Source organism: Dasypus novemcinctus, chromosome 3 (genome assembly GCF_030445035.2).
Source record: "Dasypus novemcinctus isolate mDasNov1 chromosome 3, mDasNov1.1.hap2, whole genome shotgun sequence".
NCBI classification, from domain to species: Eukaryota; Metazoa; Chordata; class Mammalia; order Cingulata; family Dasypodidae; genus Dasypus; species Dasypus novemcinctus.
This window is the reverse complement of record NC_080675.1, coordinates 137,497,665-137,517,393: the sequence shown is the minus strand read 5'-3', so window position 1 is coordinate 137,517,393 and position 19,729 is coordinate 137,497,665. Positions and strand designations below refer to the sequence as shown.

Below are 19,729 nucleotides of genomic sequence, written 5' to 3'. Positions count from 1 at the left end.
CTCAGTCTTTTCCTTTTAGCTACACCTACTACCCAGGTGATCTTCATTCACGCCTAAGATTTTAAGCTTCATCTTATGTACTCAAGGTATTCTGTAGTTTCCTAACTTGTAATATATTTATAGTTGCCTTTAAAAATACTTAAGTGTTTCAGTCTGTGCAGTTAGATTACATGCATCCTGAGGACACAGATCCCCACTATTCTTTTCCATCCGTTTTGAGTATCTAAGCACAGTACTCAGGGCATGGTAAGCTCAGAATACTGTAAACCCCATTCTGATTTTTCTCAAGCCCTGAAATATGTATGGTTCTTCTAGTAGGTAGAAGGACCATTTACAGTGATCCACGCTTAAGTGACAAGTGACTACAAATTATTGAATCTTAAAGGCAGAATCTGCTCAGGGCTCATAATCTATTATGGTCACCTTAAATGAGTTACATCCCTAGTCTTTCTTTTGAGAGTAGGACCATAGACCAGCTGAGTAGCTCTTTCTATTCAGTATTTTCAATGAGGTGAAGGTAAAATACATATTTTTCCCCATAGGTTTCTCATGTGTTATAGGACAATCCCTTTATTCCAACTACATACAAATAAGAGCTAAATTAGAACCACAGTTTCAATGTGGAAAGCCCAACAAAATTGTACATGAATCTGGGCTACTGCCTGAGGAGCATGCACCTCTTCCACTGGCTTACAGTGCATGAGCAAAGAGCCCTCCATCTTTGTGGATATTTCATCCGATAATACAATTAATATAAACCTGGAATAGAGTCATTTCAAACCAGAGGAAACAGGCAGGATATGGATTTGAGTTCTAGGTCATAACAATTCCCCAAGTATTTTGCCTGGTGGCAAAGGCTGAACTCAATCCCTCCCCACAGCACCGTCTCCCCACCAAGGAGGAAACTTGAAAGGACTCTCTAGGCTGTCAGGTCACTAGGCAGAAACTAAATCATACTCTCCTCCTCAACGGACTCTCATCTTCAAACACAATTATATGATGTTTCATCAATTCACTACTTCATAACTACTTAGTAGGTTTTTCAAAGTGATCAGGGTCTTTGAAGATTCTCTTCTGCTTAGTTGAAGATGCCTCAAAGAACTTCTCTGCACCAAACTGTCTTCGAACACATATAAATAAAATAGGCCTTATGAATTTTCAGTCAGATATGAAAGGCTTTCTCTTTGAAAGATGTCTCAGAACTGATCAGTCATTACAAAGAAAAGAATGTACAAACAAGTTCTATGAGACAAAAATTGTAGTAACAGATACACTATTTCAAAGAAGAGTATGGGAAACAGTAGTGCCAAACAATGTTTTTATTATTCACTGAAAAATACATGTCTGGAAAGATTCTACGGCATGTATTGAATGCAAGGTCTGATATTGCAAGTATATATGACATAATAGTATAACATATGAAATGTTCCATATTATTCATAGAGATAGTATCCACTTCTAAAATCTAACAGAATGTCGGCACTTTAAAAAATAAATAAAATAAAATCTAATAGAATGAAATGAAGCCTTTTATTAAATGAGAATATAAACAGTGCAATCATTAACAAAATACTCTAAGCAAAGCACTTTAAAATTGTTTTGCTGTGACATCTCCCTTGTCTGCCTGGAGTCAGGAATGTGAGGCCCAGAAAAAAATGTAGCTAACAAAAAGCCAGCACTCTCAAGGAGCTATTCCACGGCACCCTTGCTGGCTGGCCAGCAAGACCTTGGTGGACCTCTCGGGCTCATGCTGGCAGCTGCTAATCCTTGACTTGGGGCTAGGTCAAGGCGAGTGTATTCAAGAGTAGCTTCTGTAACCACTACTTATGCTGCATTAATCTATGGATAAGAAAACCTTGAGAATAAAAATATTCAAGTTGGGAGCAAAAGCCATTTTTTATGCAGTCTGCAGATATCATCACTTATTCCCTTCAACTATGTTTTCATTAAGAAGATCTAAAAGAGATGCTACTTCCAATCAGGAGGCCAGGATAGAGGTAATAAAACTTTTCCAGTTACTCCTACTAATTCTAATGAGTTAAAGATAAATACAGCTTTTATTAGACAGCAACAAAATAAATCTCTATCATTTATAGATATGGCAAAAAAGTCAAGCACTGCAACAATATTCACAATTCCAAGGTCAACTTTAATTATAACCACATTTCTCTCCAAACTGAGAAAATCCTACCTGAAGGAAAGCACCCAAGATCAACACCTCCTCTTCTTCTCTAAACACTGCTATCAGGATTCAGAAAGCTCATTATGGATAATAAATGCAAATAACAACAAACATTATCATTAACAGCAGCAACATGTCAATACATACCAGCAATAGTCTTATACCTCCTTCTGGGCTTCCTTGGCAGAGGCTACTTGAAACAATAGTGCCTGAACTGACTATGGCAATTACTCACATTCTAAGAGAAATTAGCATTACAAAGTTCCTTTATTCATATGTAATCAAGGTTTATCAAATAATTTCCAGAACTAAAACAACAGTCTCGCCATCAAAGAAAATTTTCTTCTTACCTGAGAAGTTTTTATAAATGAGATTTGGCAATATCCTTGCTTCTTAAACTATGAATATAAAAAGGGCAGCTGTGGAGCTCAGTTACATGAATAATACTTAGATTTTCTACACTTTGCAAATCAAATACTTTATTAGACTATCCATTTAAGAGATCTGTAAGTCAACAGCAATAACCAACTATACCTTTTCTTTTTCTATTTATCAAGATCACTACCTTCCATTAAGAATAAATACCACTTCAATGGGTATCTTACGTCCCTTGACTCTGAACAGTAAACTTCACTCTTCAGTCTCCGGGTCCGTGACTATTTAAGGAAAATTTCGCATAAAGCTGGAAAATTACAAACTTCAGCAGACACACTGGCATTAATGCTGAGGTAAACTTTAGAGGAACAACTAAATGTTTATAGGACTTTTCACAACCTTCCTTAGAAGCCCTACTCCTCTTGAATCTCTAGACTGAGATAGTCTAATAATTTAAACATGGAGGAGGAGACAGTTCATTGATAAAGGTCTTTTTCACACGTAAGGTTCTGGTCCCTGGCAAGACATGTGGTCAGCACAAAAACTGGACACATTTCTGTTTTTAAAAATTTTCATAATCTCCCCACCAAAATATTACCAAATTCGTCCACCTGCCATGTCACTTTGGAGCCCTCTCATTGCTGCACCTATTTTGGATGTTCTACTGCACATACAAGATTCACTGATGTATCACTTTAGTGTGTAGGTAGTTTTAATTTCAGACTATCAGCTCCCTGAAAGCCAAACACTGAGAACTACTTCTACTAGCACAGGCACAATTCACTGGCATTTCTTCTTTATAAAGGAGATCAAGAGGGTTGTTTGGAAGCTGAATAAACAATCTGGGGACTCCCATAAAGAGAATGCTGTATGTGCTAACAAGAAAAGTTAAATAGATCTAAAGATTATATGTATTATATAAAACATGTATTAGGAAAGTAAGAAATATTACATTACTACATTTTTGGGGAAAATGCTGTTTAGTATCACAGGAGGAAAAGAAAAGTGCCACAATCAATCTATTGGCTTGTTTTGGGCATGCTTTTTGTTAAACTCTCACCAGCTCCAATGAAACCTGTCCCAGGACACAAGATTCAGCTCCCTGGCACAGCTGCCCAGAGATAAAAGGATGTGCTCTCCTTCCTCTAGGCCCAGTAACTAGCACTCAGGGGTCAAACTCTGTAGCAGATGGCCTACAGCAAAGCCCGTGAAAAACATCTAATGGAGGAAAGACTTCTAGAAGTTGGACAAAAATTCTTGATTTTGTATTAGCTTCCCAGGAAGTCAAGAAGAAATTGTTTTTAAAGAAACTGAATCTATGCTCCAAAACAATGCAATGTCACAAAAGCAATACCAAAATGGGAAAAGCCTCACAAGAGAATAGTTTATTAATCTATATCTTCTTCTGGCTAAATTATCATAGGGAATCAGTGCAATTTATTATCCAGTGCAGATGCTCAGCTGACCACGTTCTCACAAACATGGTGCTAGTGACACACATGAAAAAAGAACACAGAGATGATAGCCCTTTAGTCTTCTGTGACTTCAGAACTTAAAAAGACAAAGGCTAACCATGATTTGACCTAAAGGTAGTTACTTGCTTAGCCTGAGTTAGGAGAGAGCTAAGCATCTGATTCAAATTTATTTATGATGTTCTCAGGAGGTTACCATTCATAGATACCAGTGATTCGCAGCCTGGCTGCATACGGGAATCACTTGGGAAGCTTTTTAAAAATTCAAATGCCCAGACCAATTAAAGCTAGAGCCCAGAAATCAGAACTATCCCAGCCCAGAAATCAGAACTATCTTAACCAGCCCAGAAATCAGAACTATCTCTGCCCATCCCCCCTCCAGGTGATTCTAATGTACAGCCAGGATTGTCCCCCTTCCCCCATTGCCCCAGCTGACTTATGCCTTCGAGTAGCTGTTGCATGAAAGCCACACGAGTGGGACTCATATTTAGATATTTCCACCAGGAAAAGGAATTCTAAGAAAAAGGCACAGTTGTGCTTTCTCTAAAGACACAGGCTGCTGCTTGGGAGGTGCTGATCCCAGAGGTTATCTGGAGCGCTGGTTGAAGAGGAGGAAGTCCTTGTCTTGGCAGAGCAGGCAGAGTTTCAGTCTTCGGCAGGTGCCTCCAGCAACGAAGAATGCCCAGATGCCCATAAGCACCAAGATTACATATGCGGACAACAGACTTATTATATAATAAGGACTTAGGAAGGTCTGCAAAGGAAAAATAAATCAATTTGTGTAATGATAGCAAACGTATTAAAAATGTAGCAAAACATGGTATATTTTTGATAGCTGGGGTCTGTTTCACCAAACATGATGTATGTCATGTGCTGAGGAGCAAGAGGATCCCAAAGGACCCACAGAACTAATGTAGTTAATACACACTGCCCCCTAGGGCCCGTGCTTGGCTGTACTCAAATGGCAACTCTCAAACGTAATAAGAAGCCAGAACCTAAAGGAATACCCAGTAGAGGACACAGGCTCCTTAACCTGGGCCCTGGTTTAAATTCATTTCTGTGCTAATTAAATTGGCTCCTAGAATTTGCAAGAAAGTTACTTTGATAATGGGATATAGGCTTAGTATTCAAGGAGACATGAAGAAATAACATCTCTTTTTCCATCTGCACAGGTGCTGTGATCTCTAAAAGTTTATTCATTAAAAAAAATATTGATGGAATGCCAGCTGTGTACCAGGTACTGGGATGTTGGGAATGCAGTAGTGAAAACCAAAGCTTCTACCCTAATGGAGCATGTGTGTTAATAAGGCAGGCAGCTAATTAACAGGGAAACAAATCAATAATTACAAAATGTGGCAAATGCTAGGATTTCTAGGTAAGTATAAAGTGATCTACTTAGGATGGTTAAGGAAGGTCCTAAGGAAGTAGCATTTAAGCTGACAGAGGAGGAGAAAGATGAACAAAGGCAGTAAAAGAGCTCAGGGTAACTGGCAACCTGGGAAGTCAATATTAGGAGATTCTGAGGGAAGGGGGAGGGAATAATAGGTGGAACATAGGGCATTTTTAGGGTACTGGAACTGAGTGTAAACCATAATGTAAGCTGTAGACCATGGTTAGTAGCAATGCTTCAGTGTTTATTCATCAGTTGTAACAAATATACCACACTAGTGTTAAGTTGTTATTAATAGGGGAAGATGTGGGAGGGGGAGGGGGTATATGGGAATCCCTTATACTTTCGATGTAACTTTTCTGTAATCTAAAACGTCTTTAAAAATAAAGAAAAAAAAAAAGGATGCATTAGTAACAGAGGAAGCAGTAAACGAGGTCAGAAGGGGAGACAGGTGCCAACTAAAAAAATGTGTTGTAGGTCAAGGTAAGGAGTGTAGATTTCATCCTGAGAGCAATGGGGGGTCATAGAAGGGTTTTAGGTAAGGGAGCTAAATGACCTGATTTCAATTTTTAAAATTCTAGAGAATGGATTAAAGGAGGCTATGGTGAAAACAGGGAGTCTAGTTAGATATTGTACTAGATAAGGAGAGTACAAAATGATGACTTGCAAGAATAGTTGGAAATGGAAAGAGTGGAAGATATGAACTGACAGACTTGCTGATGGACTGAATAAGAAGGGAGAAGTCAAGAATGGCTCCCATGTTTCTGACTTCAGGTAAATGGTGGTGCCATTTAATAAACTGAAAAAGACTTCAGGAAGAATAAACTTAAAAGATTTGGGGAAAGACCAATCTTGGAGTGATGGGTAGAAGTAAGTCCAAAGGGAACATGTTAAGAATAATATGGGGAAGCAGACTTGGCCCAGTGGATAGGGCATCCATCTACCACATGGGAGGTCCGCAGTTCAAACCCCGGGCCTCCCTGACCCGTGTGGAGCTGGCCCACGCCCAGTGCTGATGCACACAAGGAGTGCCCTGCCACGCAGGGGTGTCCACCACGGAGGGGAGCCCCACGCGCAAGGAGTGTGCCCCACAAGGAGAGCCACCCAGCGTGAAAGAAAGTGCAGCATGCCCAGGAATGGTGCCGCACACACGGAGAGCTGACACAGCAAGATGATGCAAGAAAGAGAGGCACAGATTCCCATGCCGCTGACAACAACAGAAGCAGACAAAGAACACGCAGCAAATGGACACAGAGAATAGACAACTGGGGGTGGAGGGGAAGGAGAGAAAAATAAATAAAATAAATCTTTTTTAAAAAAAGAAAGAATAATATGGAGAGCAGATATGGCTCAAGCAGTTAAGTGCCTGCCTCCTACATGAGAGATCCCAGGTTCTGTTCCTGGTCCATCCTGAAAAAACAAAAACAAGCACCCCTATGCACCAACTTATAACATTTTGCCATATTTGCCATACCATTCTATCTATCCATCTATTTTCTTTGAGAGTAGGTTCTATATTTTGTGCTCCTTGAACACTTACTACTTTCATAAATAGTACACTCTTAAACAACCGATAGGTCAAAGAAGTAGTCACAAGGTAAATTAAGAAATATCTTGAGGTGAATGAAAACAAAAACACAGCGTACCAAAACTTAAGGGATGCAGTAAAGGCAGTGCTCAGAGGGAAATATATAGCTCTAAATGCTTACATTAAAATAGAAGATTTCAGATCAGTGACTTAACCTCACACCTGGAAAAACTAGAAAAAAGAAGAGCAAACAAAACCAAAGTGAGCCGAAGGAATGAAATAAAGATTAGTGTGGAGAAAAATGAATGAGAAAAAAAAAAAAAAACCCCGATAGAGTGAATCAATGAAACCAAAAGTGTTTTTTTCTGAAAAGCTCAATAAACTGATAAACCTGTAGCTAGACTGACAAAAAGAGAAAGAATGCAAATAACTACAATCAGAAATGATAGGGGGATATTTCTACTGACCCCATAGAAATAAAAAGGATTATTAGAGGATACTATAAATTTTATGCCAACAAATTAGGTAACCTACATGAAATAGACAAATTCCTAGATGCACACACTGTTAGGGACTGGATCATGTCCCACAAAAAAGCACGCTCAGATCCCAACCTCCAGTCCTGTGGGTGTGAACCATGTTTTTAGAGGACCTTTAAAAATGTTAATTGTTAAGAAAGTGCCCAAACTGAAAAAAAGTGGCCCTTAATCCAACAGGGCTCAAGTCCTTCTAAGCAAAGGAAATTGGCAAGGGAAGAGAAGACACAGAGAAGAATCAGAAGCTAGAGGTTAATGGAAGCCAAAAAAGAAAAGAGAAGCCACCGTTATATGCACTGCTCTGTGACAAAAGCCAAGGAACCCCAAAGATTGCTGGGCCAGCCAGAGAAAACCAACCCTGGTAGGAAGCAAGCCTACTAGACTCTGAAATTGAGCCAATAAATTTCTGGTGTTAAACCAACCCATTATATGGTATTTGTTTTAGATGCTACAGCTATTGAATCAGTAATCAAGAACCTCAAAACAAATAAAAGCCCAGAACCAGATGGCTTCACTGGTGAATTTTACCAAACACTCCAAGAAGAATTAACACTAATCCTGCTCAAACACTTCCAAAAATTTGAAGAGGAGTGAATACTTCTAACTCATTCTATGAGACCAGCATCACCTAAAGCCAGATAAAGATATTACCAAAAAAATACAAGAATATTGGCAGAATACAAGACCAATATTCCTTATAAACATAGACACAAAAATCTTCAGCAAACTACTAGCAAACCAACTCCAATAGCACATTAAAGAACTTTACACCATCATCAAGTGGGACTTATCCTAGGAATGGAAGCGTGGTTCAACATAAGAAACTCTATCACTATAATACATCACATTAATAAATCAAAGGAAAAAAACACACACTCATCACAATTATCACAGAAAAGACATTTGACAAAATTCAGCACCCCTTTTTGGTAAAAACTCTCAGAAAAGTAGGAACAGAAAGAAACTTCATCAATATGATAAAGGGCATCTATGAAAAACCCACAGCTAACATTATACTAAATGATGAAAGACTGAAAGCCTTCCTGCTGAGGTCAAGAACAAGACAAGGATGCCCACTCTCACTACTATTATCAGCATTGTCCTGGAAATTCTAGCCAAAGAAATTAGGCAAGAAACAGAAATAAAAGGCATGCAAATTGGGAAAGAAGAATAAAACTTTCCCTATCTGCAGAGGACATGATCCTACAAGAAGAAAATACTAAAAAAGCCACAACAAAGCTACTTGAGCTCAGAAACAAATTCAGCAATGTTGCAGAATACAAGATCAACATGCAAAAATCAGTGGTGTTTCTATATACTACTATGAAAAATCTGAAAAGGAAACCAAGAAAAATATTTGTTAGTAACTAAAAGAATGAAGTATCTAGGAATAAATCTAACAAAGGATGTAAGGGACTTTTACACAGAAAACTACAAGACATTGCTAAAAGAAAAAGACCTGAATAAATAGGAAGACATTCTGTGTCCATGGGTTGGAAGACTAATTGTTAAGATGTCAGCTCTACTCAAAGTAATTTACTGATTCAACACAATCTCAATTAAACTTCCAACAGGCTTATGTGCCGAAATAGAAAAGTTAAGCCAACCTATCAAATTTATATCAAAGGGCAAGGGGCCCCCAAATAGCCAAATCCATCTTGAAAAAGAAGAACAAAGTTGGAGGACTCACACGTCGCAATCTTAAAACTTATTACAAAGCCATGGTAATCAAAATAGCATGGCATTGGCACAAGGACAGATACATAGACCAATGGAATTGAATTGAGAGTTCAGAATACAACCTTCACATTTATGGCCAACTGATCTTTGATATGGGTGCCAAGTCTACTCAGTGGGAAAAGTGAGTCTCTTCAACAAATGGTGTTGGGAAAAATGGATGTCAATGTGCAAAGGAATGAAGGTGGAACCTTATCTCATACCATATACAAAAATCAACTCAAAATGGATCAAAGACCTAAATACAAGAACCAGAACTATAAAACTCCTAGAAGAAAACATAGGGAAGCATCTCTGGACCTTGTGTTAGACAATGCTTTCATAGACTTTATAACAAAGCACAAGCAACAAAATGAATAAATAAGTAAATGGGATCACATCAAAATTTTTTAAAAAACTTTTGTGCATCAAAGGACTGTCAAAAAAATGAAAAGGCAACCTACTTACTAGGAGAAAATATTTGTAAACTACATATCCAATAAGGGTTTAATGTCTAGACTAAAGTAATTCTACAACTTAACAATAAAAAGTACAACTCGATTTAAAAATGGGAGGGAAGTGGACTTGGCCCAATGGATAGGGTGTCTGCCTACCACATGGGAGGTCCGTGGTTCAAACCCCGGGCCTCCTTGACCCGTGTGGAGCTGGTCCATGCACAGTGCTGATGCGCTCAAGGAGTGCCCTGCCACACAGGGGTGTCCCCCGTGTAGGGGAACCCCACGCACAAGGAGTGCACCCCGTAAGGAGAGCCGCCCAGCGTGAAAGAAAGTGCAGCCTGCCCAAGAAAGGCACCGCACACACGGAGAGCTGACAAAACAAGATGACGCAACCAAAAGAAAAACAGATTCCTGGTGCTGCTCAGAAGAACACAGAGAAGAACACACAGCGAATGGACACAGAGAGCAGACAACTGGGGGGAAGGGGAGAGAAATAAATAAATTTTTTCTAAAAATGGGGAAAAAAAACTTGAATAGACATTTCTCCAAAGAAGATATACAAATGGCCAAAAAGCACATGAAAAGATGTTCAACATCACTGTTAGGGAAATGCAAGCAAAAACCAAAATGAGATACCATTTCATACCCACTAGAAGGGCTACTATTTAAAAAAGCAAACCAAAAAAACAAATAAGTGTTGGAAAGGATGAAGAGAAATAGGGGGGAAGCAGATGTGGCTCAAGCGATAAGGCCTCCACTACCACATGGAGGACCCAGGTCCGATCCCTGGGGCCTCTTGGTAAAAAAGAAGAGAAAGTGTGCCTGCAGGCGAGCCAGTGCCTGTGCAAATGAGTCATGCAGCAAGATGACGACCCAAAAAAAGAGAGACGAAGGGGAGAGTCAAGGTGAAGCATAGCAGAGATCAGGAACTGAGATGGGCAATTGACAGGGAATCTCTCTCCTCATCAGAGGTCCCCAGGATCGAATCCCAGTGAATCCTAGAGGAGAAAGACGAGAAGACAAAAAAGAGAAATAGATACAGAAGATCACCCAGCAAATGGACACAGACAGCAAAAACAGCAGGGCTGGGGAGGGGAATAAGTAAATAAATAAATAAAAGGTAACATCTTTAAAAAAAGAGAGAGAGAGAAATAGGAAATCGCTCACTGTTGGTAGGAATTCAAAATTCAAAATGGTGCAGCTGCTGCAGAAAACAGCAGAAAGTTAAGTACAGAATTCCCATATGACCCAACAATCCCACTTCTACCCACAAGAACTAAAAACAGGAACTTGAACAGATATTTGCACTCTGATATTCATAGAGACATTATTCACAATTGCCAAAAGATGGAGGCAACCCAAGCATCCATCAACAGAAGAACGGATAAACAAAATACGGCGTATATATACAATGGAATATTACTCAGCCATAAAAAGAAACAAAGTCCTGAAATATGCAACAATATAAATAAAACTTGAAGACACCATGTTGAGTGAAAGAAGACAGAAAAGGACAAATATTGTGTGCTCTCACTGACTTGAAACAATTAGAATAAGCAAACTCACAGAGCCAAAATCTAGAATATAGGTTACCAGAGGACAGGATAAGGGTAGGGAATGAGGAGTTAATGCTTAAATTAGACAGAATTTCTATTTGGGTTGATCATAAAGTTTCAGTAAAGAGTGGTAATGATGGTAATACAAAATTGTGAACATAATTAACAGCACTGAATTATATTCAATTATATGTGAATGTGGTTAAAAGGGAGACATGTTAGGTTAGATATATGTTACTAGAATAAAAACTTAAAACAACAAACATAGGACCATATGACACAAACTGTGAATCCTATTGTAAACAATGGACTCTAGTTAATAATACAATTATAAAAATGTTCTTTCATGAATTGCAACAAATGCACCACAGTAGTTCAAGGTGTTAATAATAATATGGTATATGGCAAATCTATATTTTATGCATGATTTTTCTGTAAGCCTATAACTTCTCTAATAAAAAAAATCATATGGAAGGGTAAGGAGCCTTGAAGAGCAAAAACCATCTTGAAAAATAAATATGAAGTTGGAGGACTCACACTTGCTTCTTTTAAAACTTACTACAGGGAAGTGGACTTGGCCCAATGGATAGGGCGTCTACCTACCACATGGGAGGTCCGCGGTTCAAACCCCGCGGTTCAAAGCTACAGTAATCAAAATATCATGGTACTAGCACATGGACAGATATATAGACCTATGGAATAGAATTTAGAGTTCAGAAATAAACCGTTAAATCTATAGCCAATAGATTTTTGACAAGGGTACCAAGTCCAGTCAATGGAAAAAGAATAGTCTCTTCAATGGTGCTAGGAAAACTGGATAACCATGTGCAAAATAATGAAATTGGATCCCCACCTTATACCATATACAAAAATTAACTCAAAATATAGTAAAGACCTAAATATAAGAACTAAAACTTCATCTTCAGGATCTTGTATTAGGCATGCTATCTACAGAAAGAGCAACAAAAGAAAAAATTAATAGATAAATTGGACTTCACCAAATTTAAAACTTTGATGCATCCAAGGATGTTATCAAGAAAGCAAAAAGACAACCTACAGAAATGAGAGAAGATATTTGGAAACCACATATCTGATAAGGGTTTAATATCCAGAATATATAAAGAACTTCTACAACTCAACAACTAAAAGACAATTTAAAAAACAGGCAAAGGAATTGAACAGACATTTCTCCAAAGAAGATAAACAAACACATGAAAAGACACTCAACATAATTAACCATCAGGGAAATTTAAATCAAAACAGTAATGAGATACCATTTAACATCCATTAGAATGACTTCTATGTATTTTTTTTTTTAAAGGAAAATAAGTGTTGGAGGGGGTGTAGAGAAATAAGAACCCTTGCACAGTGTTGGTGGGAATGTAGATTGGTGCTACTGTGGAAAACTGTCAGTTCCTCAGAAAGTTACGTATAGAATTATCATATGACCTGGAAATCTCACTTCTAGGTATACACTCAAAATAATTGAAAGCAGGGACTCAAACAGATTATTTTCACACCGATATTCATAGCAACATTATTCACAAATGCCAAAAGGTGGAAACAACCAACCCAAATGTCCATTAACAGATATATGGAGAAACAAAATGTAGTGTAAATATATACACAATGGAATATTACACAGCTCTAAAAAGGAATGGAGATCTGATACACGTTACAACATGGATGAACTTTGAAGACATCACGTTGAGTGAAATAAGACAAATGAAGACAAATAATATCTCACTTATGAAATAATTCAAATATGCAAATTCATAATAAAAAATTATAATACAATTTACCAGGGGTAGGGGTAAGGGTGGGGAATAGGAGGTTATTGCTCATCTGGTACAAAGCTTCTGTTTGGGGTGATGGAAAAGTTTTAGTAATGGATGAAGACTGATGGTGGCACAGCATTGTGGAAGTACTTACCACCACAGAATTGTACACTGTAATGCCTAAAATTATTACTTTTGGGTTGTGAAGATGTAACCAGAATGGAACAATACAATACAAAGAGTGAGCCCTAATGTAAACTATGGATTGAAGTTAATAGCATAATTATAATAATACTGTTTCATCAATTATTAAGAAAAAAAGGTACCACACTAATGCAGTATATTAATAATAGGGAAAACTGCGCATATGTGAAGGCATATGGGAACTCAGGACTTTCTGCAGGATTTTTCTGTAAACCTACAATTTCTCTAAAATAATTTTTTTTTTCTTTTAAACTGTAATATTTCTTGAAATTTCAAAAGAGAGATGTTGAGAAAACAGATATTTGGATCTGGGACTTAGAGGAGAGGCTACAACAGAAAGTGGAATGCAGAAGCACAGCCTAAAGATGGTATCTAGAGCGACAGCCATGAATATGATTCAATAGTGCTTAAAAAATACACCTGGGAAAGTTTTTAAAAATTGGCACTATTATAAAGCCAGTGAGGAGAAAGTGAAACAGGTACTTTCATCATTGGTCAGAATGAGTAACAATAGCACAACCCTGGTGGTGAGTATTTTAGCAATATGTATCAAGACTTTAAAAGTATTCATACCATTTGACTTAATTCCACTCCTTAAAATCTATACAACATGTGGAAAAAGTTTCAAGCACAAAGATCTTCACAATAACATTGTTTATAATAACTGAAAGTAGAAACAGAGGTGATCAACTAATTATCATATAATTTTATAGAATGATATAGAGAGCAATTAAAAATTTATATTTTTAGAAAATAGAGGGTGAGATAGGCAGAGAGATCACTTCTCTCCCAGAAAAAAGTAGCTAGAGGACAGGCAGAGACGGTCTGGAAGGTTGCTCTGGGGCTCAGGCCACCAGGGGAAGGCGATTCACCACCCGGAAAAGAGGGGGTGAAGGAAAGGAATCTCAGCTGGCTGAAAAATTCCGTGAGTAGAGCTGCAAAAGCAGAAGTGCGTGCCATTCAACCAACCTACAGAGCAAATAGTAGTCTGTGGACTGCAGTAGCTGCAGGCTGAGGCGGCTGCAGGGGCCCTCTTCCCCAACAAAGGGGAGAGGCAGGACACAGCCAACAGCAAATTCAGATTTGGGGCAGGGAACTTGGTCTGCTTCATTGGAAAGGTCCCATACTTCAACATCTTCTCTACTGCCCCGGGCTGGTTGCTGAAGAGATTGAGGAGGAAGAGCGGAGAACAGCCTCTAGGAAAGTTTGTGAGGCTTGGCCCGCCCTGGGGACACTGTTTCAGTACCTCCCACCCACCTGGGGAGTTACTCTGAAGGCATTCCCCCCAGCACCTGGGGTCTGAGCTAAGAGGTCTGCAAAAGAGTGCCATCTGCTGGCCAGATCAGAAAAGTGCATGAAAAAGGAAAATAAATGAAAGAGGCAAGCAGGTGCCTTTACTGTCACCCTATCCAAGGCCCTTGAGAACTGGCCTGCACCCTATTACTGAATCCCTAGCCTTGGTTTGAGCAGTTAAAGAGAGGCAATCCTAAACATCGAGACCAAGCTGAACCAAGAGTCAAAGAACAATGGTAACACACATCTACTTAATAGTAAATCCCTAGACAAGAGAGAGAAAATGAACATCAGAGTAAAGTCAGCATCAGAATCAGCATCAGACATCAGGAAAAAATTACAAGCCTTACAAAGAAAAAGGAAGCTATGGTTCAGGTAAAGGAACAAATCAAAGCTCCAGATAAGACACAGGATTTGAAACAACTAATCAATGATGTTCATATAAATCTCCTAAATCAAATAATGGAGTTAAAGGACAAAATGACTAAAGTAATAAAAGACATTAAAAAGAAACTGGGGAACCAGAAAGATAGCAGCAGAGTAAGGAGCTCCTAGAGTCTGCTCCTACTAATGGGCAGTTAATAAACACCCAGAGCTCTGTGGAGCTAGCTGAAGCACCTGTATGGGTGCTCCAGGAGACCAGAAGTGCATCCTGCCATATTCTTGAAGGAATGGAAGGAGAAGACTACCCATCTGCAGAGAAGATTCTTAAATAGAGCACTCCATGCGACGGAGGTCACTGCCCATCCTCCACTGGAGGCACATGCCACCCCAGGAGCTGTTATGTGGTTGGAATTGAAAGATCCACTTCCCAAAAATGGGGGAGAAAGAGATGGTTCAGCACCAACTTCAGCTACTGACGAGTAAATTCAGCGGGCTAAAGTATAATCCTGAGAAGAGCTAAAGTTTGAGCCTGTCCAAGTCTGAAAGAGGCTGGGAGCCACCATCTTAACTGCATCTGGCACAAGGGGAAGTGAGGTGGACTTAAAATGACAGTGCTGGTAGGGACTGGTTTCTTTCCATTCAGATCAGATTGCAGATCTATCCTAAGCCCCAGACCCACCTCTGGGAAGGAGGAAGCTGGGGGAACCTGCGCCAGACTCTCCAGAAATTACCAGCCAAGCTGTGGAGGCCAGTGATTGTCCTACTTTGCTAGTGCAAGCTGCCCCAGGAGCTATTCTGTCACTGGAATTGGAAGCTCCATTTCCCAAATACAGGGGAGGAGGAGACAGCTAGCCACTGATTTTGGCTACTGATTAGTAGACTCGGGTGGCTAAGATACAACCCTAGGAATAGCTAGAGTGTGAATCTGCCAAGTCCGAAAGAGGCTGGTAGCCACCGTTTTGACTTCACCCCCAGCCTGAGGAAAAGCCAGAACCAAAAATCACGGTAACAGTAGTAATCGATTTCCTTCACCCAGATCGGCCTGCAGCCCCTGCACCTGCCTATCCAGGTAACTGCAGGTACCTTTGGCTGGCACAGAATGAATAATTGGAAGTCTACCAGGGCCAACTGTGGTCATCTTAGACTCGCACTGCATAGATTGCTACCCATCCCTGCCCCAGGCAGGGGAGAAAGGGGTATGAAGCCTCATCAGTCTCTCTGGGCAACTACACTCTAGGCCTGCATGACTTGGATTATTCCACACAGCTGTGAATCTGTCCTACCCCTGGCAAAGGAAAAAGTTGGGAGAAGCTTTCTCAGTCCCTGGGGCAATGAGGGCAGCTTGAGCCGCCAGAGCTTATAGCACCAACTACATCCTTGGCTCCTACTGCACAACCAGCAAGGGAGAAAGGGCAAGAAGCCCTAAACTAAAGAGAAAAAACTGCACCCAGAATAAATACTCTAGTAAGCCAGATGCCAAGACATCAACAAAAAATTACAATCCACACCAAGAAACAGGAAAGTATGGCCCAGTTAAGGGAACAAGGTAAGCCTCCAGATGACATGAAGGAGTTAAGACAACTAATCATAGATGTTTAAACAAATTTCCTTAATAAATTCAATGAGAAGGCGAAAGAGATTACGTATATTAAGAAGACACTGGGTGGCAAAAAGAAGAATGTGAATGCATATATAGAAAAATAGATCTTATGGGAATAAAAGGCACAAAATGAAACTAAAAAAACATTGAAATCATATAATAGCACATTTGAGGAGGCAGAAGAAAGGATTGGTGAGCTTGAAGAATTGGCCTCTGAAAGTGAACATACAAAAGAACAGATGATGAAAAGAATAGAAAAAATTGAACAAGGGAACTTAAAGACAACAAAAGACATGTAAACATACATGTCAAGGGTGTCCCAGAAGGAGAAGAGGAGGGAAAAGGGGCAGAAGGAATATTTGAAGAAATAATGGTAGAAAATTTCCCAACCCTATCAAAGGACATAGATATCCATGTACAAGAAGCACGATGTGCACCTATCTAAAAATATCCAAATAGACCAACTCTGAGACACATAGTCATCAGAACGTCAAATGCCAAAGACAAAGAGAATTCTGAGAACAGCAGGAGAAAAGCAATGCATAACATGTACAGGATACCCAATAAGTTTAAGTGCTGATTTCTCACCAGAAACCACGAAAGCAAGAAGACAGTGGTATAATATATTTAAGATACTACAAGAGAAAAACTTCTAGCCAAGAACCTTATATCTGGCAAGACTGTCTTTCAAAAATGAGGGCAAGATTAGAATATTCACAGGTAAACAGAAACAGAGAATTTCTAACCGAGACCAGATTTTCAGGAAACGCTAAAGCGTGTGCTAGAGCCTGAAAAGAAAAGACAGGAGAGAAAGGCCTGGAAGAGAATCTAGAAATGAAGATTTTATCAATAAAAGTAACCAAAAGTGTCAAGAGTGGTGAAAATAAAATATGACAGGTAAAACTCAAATAGGAATAAACTTAACCATGATGTAAAGCACTTGTATTCAGAAAACTGCAATTCAATGTTAAAAGAAATTTTAAAAGGCCTAAATAACTGGAAGAATATTCCATGCTCATGGATTGGAAGACTAAATATCATAAAGATGTCAATTGTACTCAAATTGATACAGATTCAATGCAATCCCAATAAAAATTCCACCAACATTTTTTTTTTTAACTGAAAACACATTATCAAATTTATTTGAAAGGGTAAGGGGTCCTGAATAGCCAGAAACATCTTAAAAAGGAAAAGTGAACTCTCATCTCCAGACTTTAAATTATATTACCTAGCTATAGTGGTAAAAATAGCACGGAAATGGCATACAGACAGACACAGAGACAGAGACCAATGGAACCAAATTTATGGTTCAGAAACAGACCCTCACATGTATGGTTGAGTTTTGACTAGCCTGTCAAACACACACAGCTCGGGAAGAAGTCCGTTCAATAAATGGTGCTGAAAGAACTGAATATCCATAACCAAAAGAAAGAGGACCCCTATCTAACACCTTATCCAAAAATTAACTCAAAATGGATCAAAAACCTAAACATAAAAACAAGAACCATAAAGCTTCTAGAAGAAATTGTAAGAAAATATCTTCAAGACCTGGTGGTAGGTGGTGGATTCTTAAAGGAGATAAGAGGAGGACTGAGATGCACTGATGTTTAATGCATGTAGAAGTTTTAATTAGCTTTAATGTAAAAGTGTGGAAATGTATAGATTGGATGGTAATAAATAGTGAGTAACAGCTAGTTTATAAATGGGGATGTGGTGGAAAATGGTAGCCTAGGGACATAAATGCCAACTGACACAATGCTAGACAATAATCTAGGAACTAAATAGCACAGTAAATCAAGAGGTTATGAGAATTGTGGTTGATGGTACAGATGCAAGAGTGTCCTTTGTGAGCTAGAGCAAATGTACATCACTACTGCAGGGTGGTGGGAATGTAGAGAAGCATGGGAAAAATACAACTGAAGTGACCTATGGACTGTGGTTAGCAGTAATAATGTAATATTCTTGCATCTATGCCAAAGATGTACTGCATTGATAATGGGGCAGTATGGAGAATGTGTGCCAAATGTACACTATGGACATGATAGCAATCAGATGATATTATTTTATCTGTAACAAATGTTCCACCACAGTATGGTATGTTGATAGAGGGATGTTGTTTGGGAATTCTGCCTATGTGCATGATTGTTTTATAAGTTTACAACTTCTGTCATGAAAAAATATATTTAAAAAATAATACTAGGGTGGGTTCGGGGAAAAATGTAAGATAAGGACTATAAAGATTTTGACAATATTCTTTCATAATCTGTAACAAATATCTCATGACAATGCAAGGTGTTGGTGGAGGGTTGATGTATGGGACCCCTGTATAATGTTATGCATGTTTGCTTCATAAGTCCACAACTTTTACAATACACTTATTATGAATGTTCATATATAAATGATATAAATACTAATAATAGGGTGGGTTGGGGGAAAATACTTTGGTTGGTAGTAATATTTTGACAACATTCTTCAATCATTAGTTGAAAATGTTAACAACAATGCAAGGTATTGGTGGTAGGGTGAGTTATGAAAGTCCTGTATGATGCTATGTATGTTTGTTTTTTAAGTTCACAACTATTATGACACACTTATTATTTATGTATGTTTACGTGTGACTGATAGACTTCAATAAATTTTATTTTAATGAAAAAAAAAATAATGGGGGAAAACGGATGTGGCTCAACCAACTGGGCTCCAGTCTACCATACAGGAGATCCAGGGTTCAATGCCCAGGGCCTCCTGCTGAGGGCAAGCTGGCCCATGCAGCAAGCTGCCTCACGTGGAGTGCTGGCCCACACTGGAATGCTGCCCCACACAGGAGTGTCCCCCTGCATGGGAATGCCGCTCAGGATGGAAAAAAGCCACCCCACACACGTGCCAGCCAAAACTGAGAGCTGGCACAGCAAGATGACGCAACAAGAGACACAGAGGAGAGAAAATAAGAAGACGTAGCAGAACAAGGAGTTGAGGTGGCGCAAGAGAATAATCGCCTCTCTCCCACTCTAGAAGGTCCCAGGATCAGTTCCCAGAGCTGCCTAATGAGAAGACAAGCAGACACAGAAGACATAGCGAATGGACACAGAGAGCAGACAATGGAGGGAAGAGGGGGGATGGGGGGGTAAATAAACCTTAAAAATAGGGTGGGTTGGGTGAAAATTACACCAAATGTAAGATATGGACTATAGTTAGTAGTAATACTTTGACCATGCTCTTTCATAATTTGTTACGAATGTTTCACAACAATGTAAGGTATT

At 39.1% G+C, this 19,729-nt stretch overlaps 1 protein-coding gene across 1 annotated transcript in view; it reads right to left on the bottom strand.

Moving 5' to 3' along the window:
* Positions 1–1,304: 1,304 nt before the first annotated feature.
* The window catches only part of APH1B (aph-1 homolog B, gamma-secretase subunit), a 29,269-nt gene continuing 10,844 nt past the window's right edge, over positions 1,305–19,729 (bottom strand). The window contains exon 6 of the mRNA XM_004469623.3: positions 1,305–4,783. Within this exon, the coding sequence (XP_004469680.1) occupies positions 4,616–4,783 (168 nt within the window). The 3' untranslated portion in view covers positions 1,305–4,615. The remainder of the gene's footprint in view (positions 4,784–19,729) is intronic.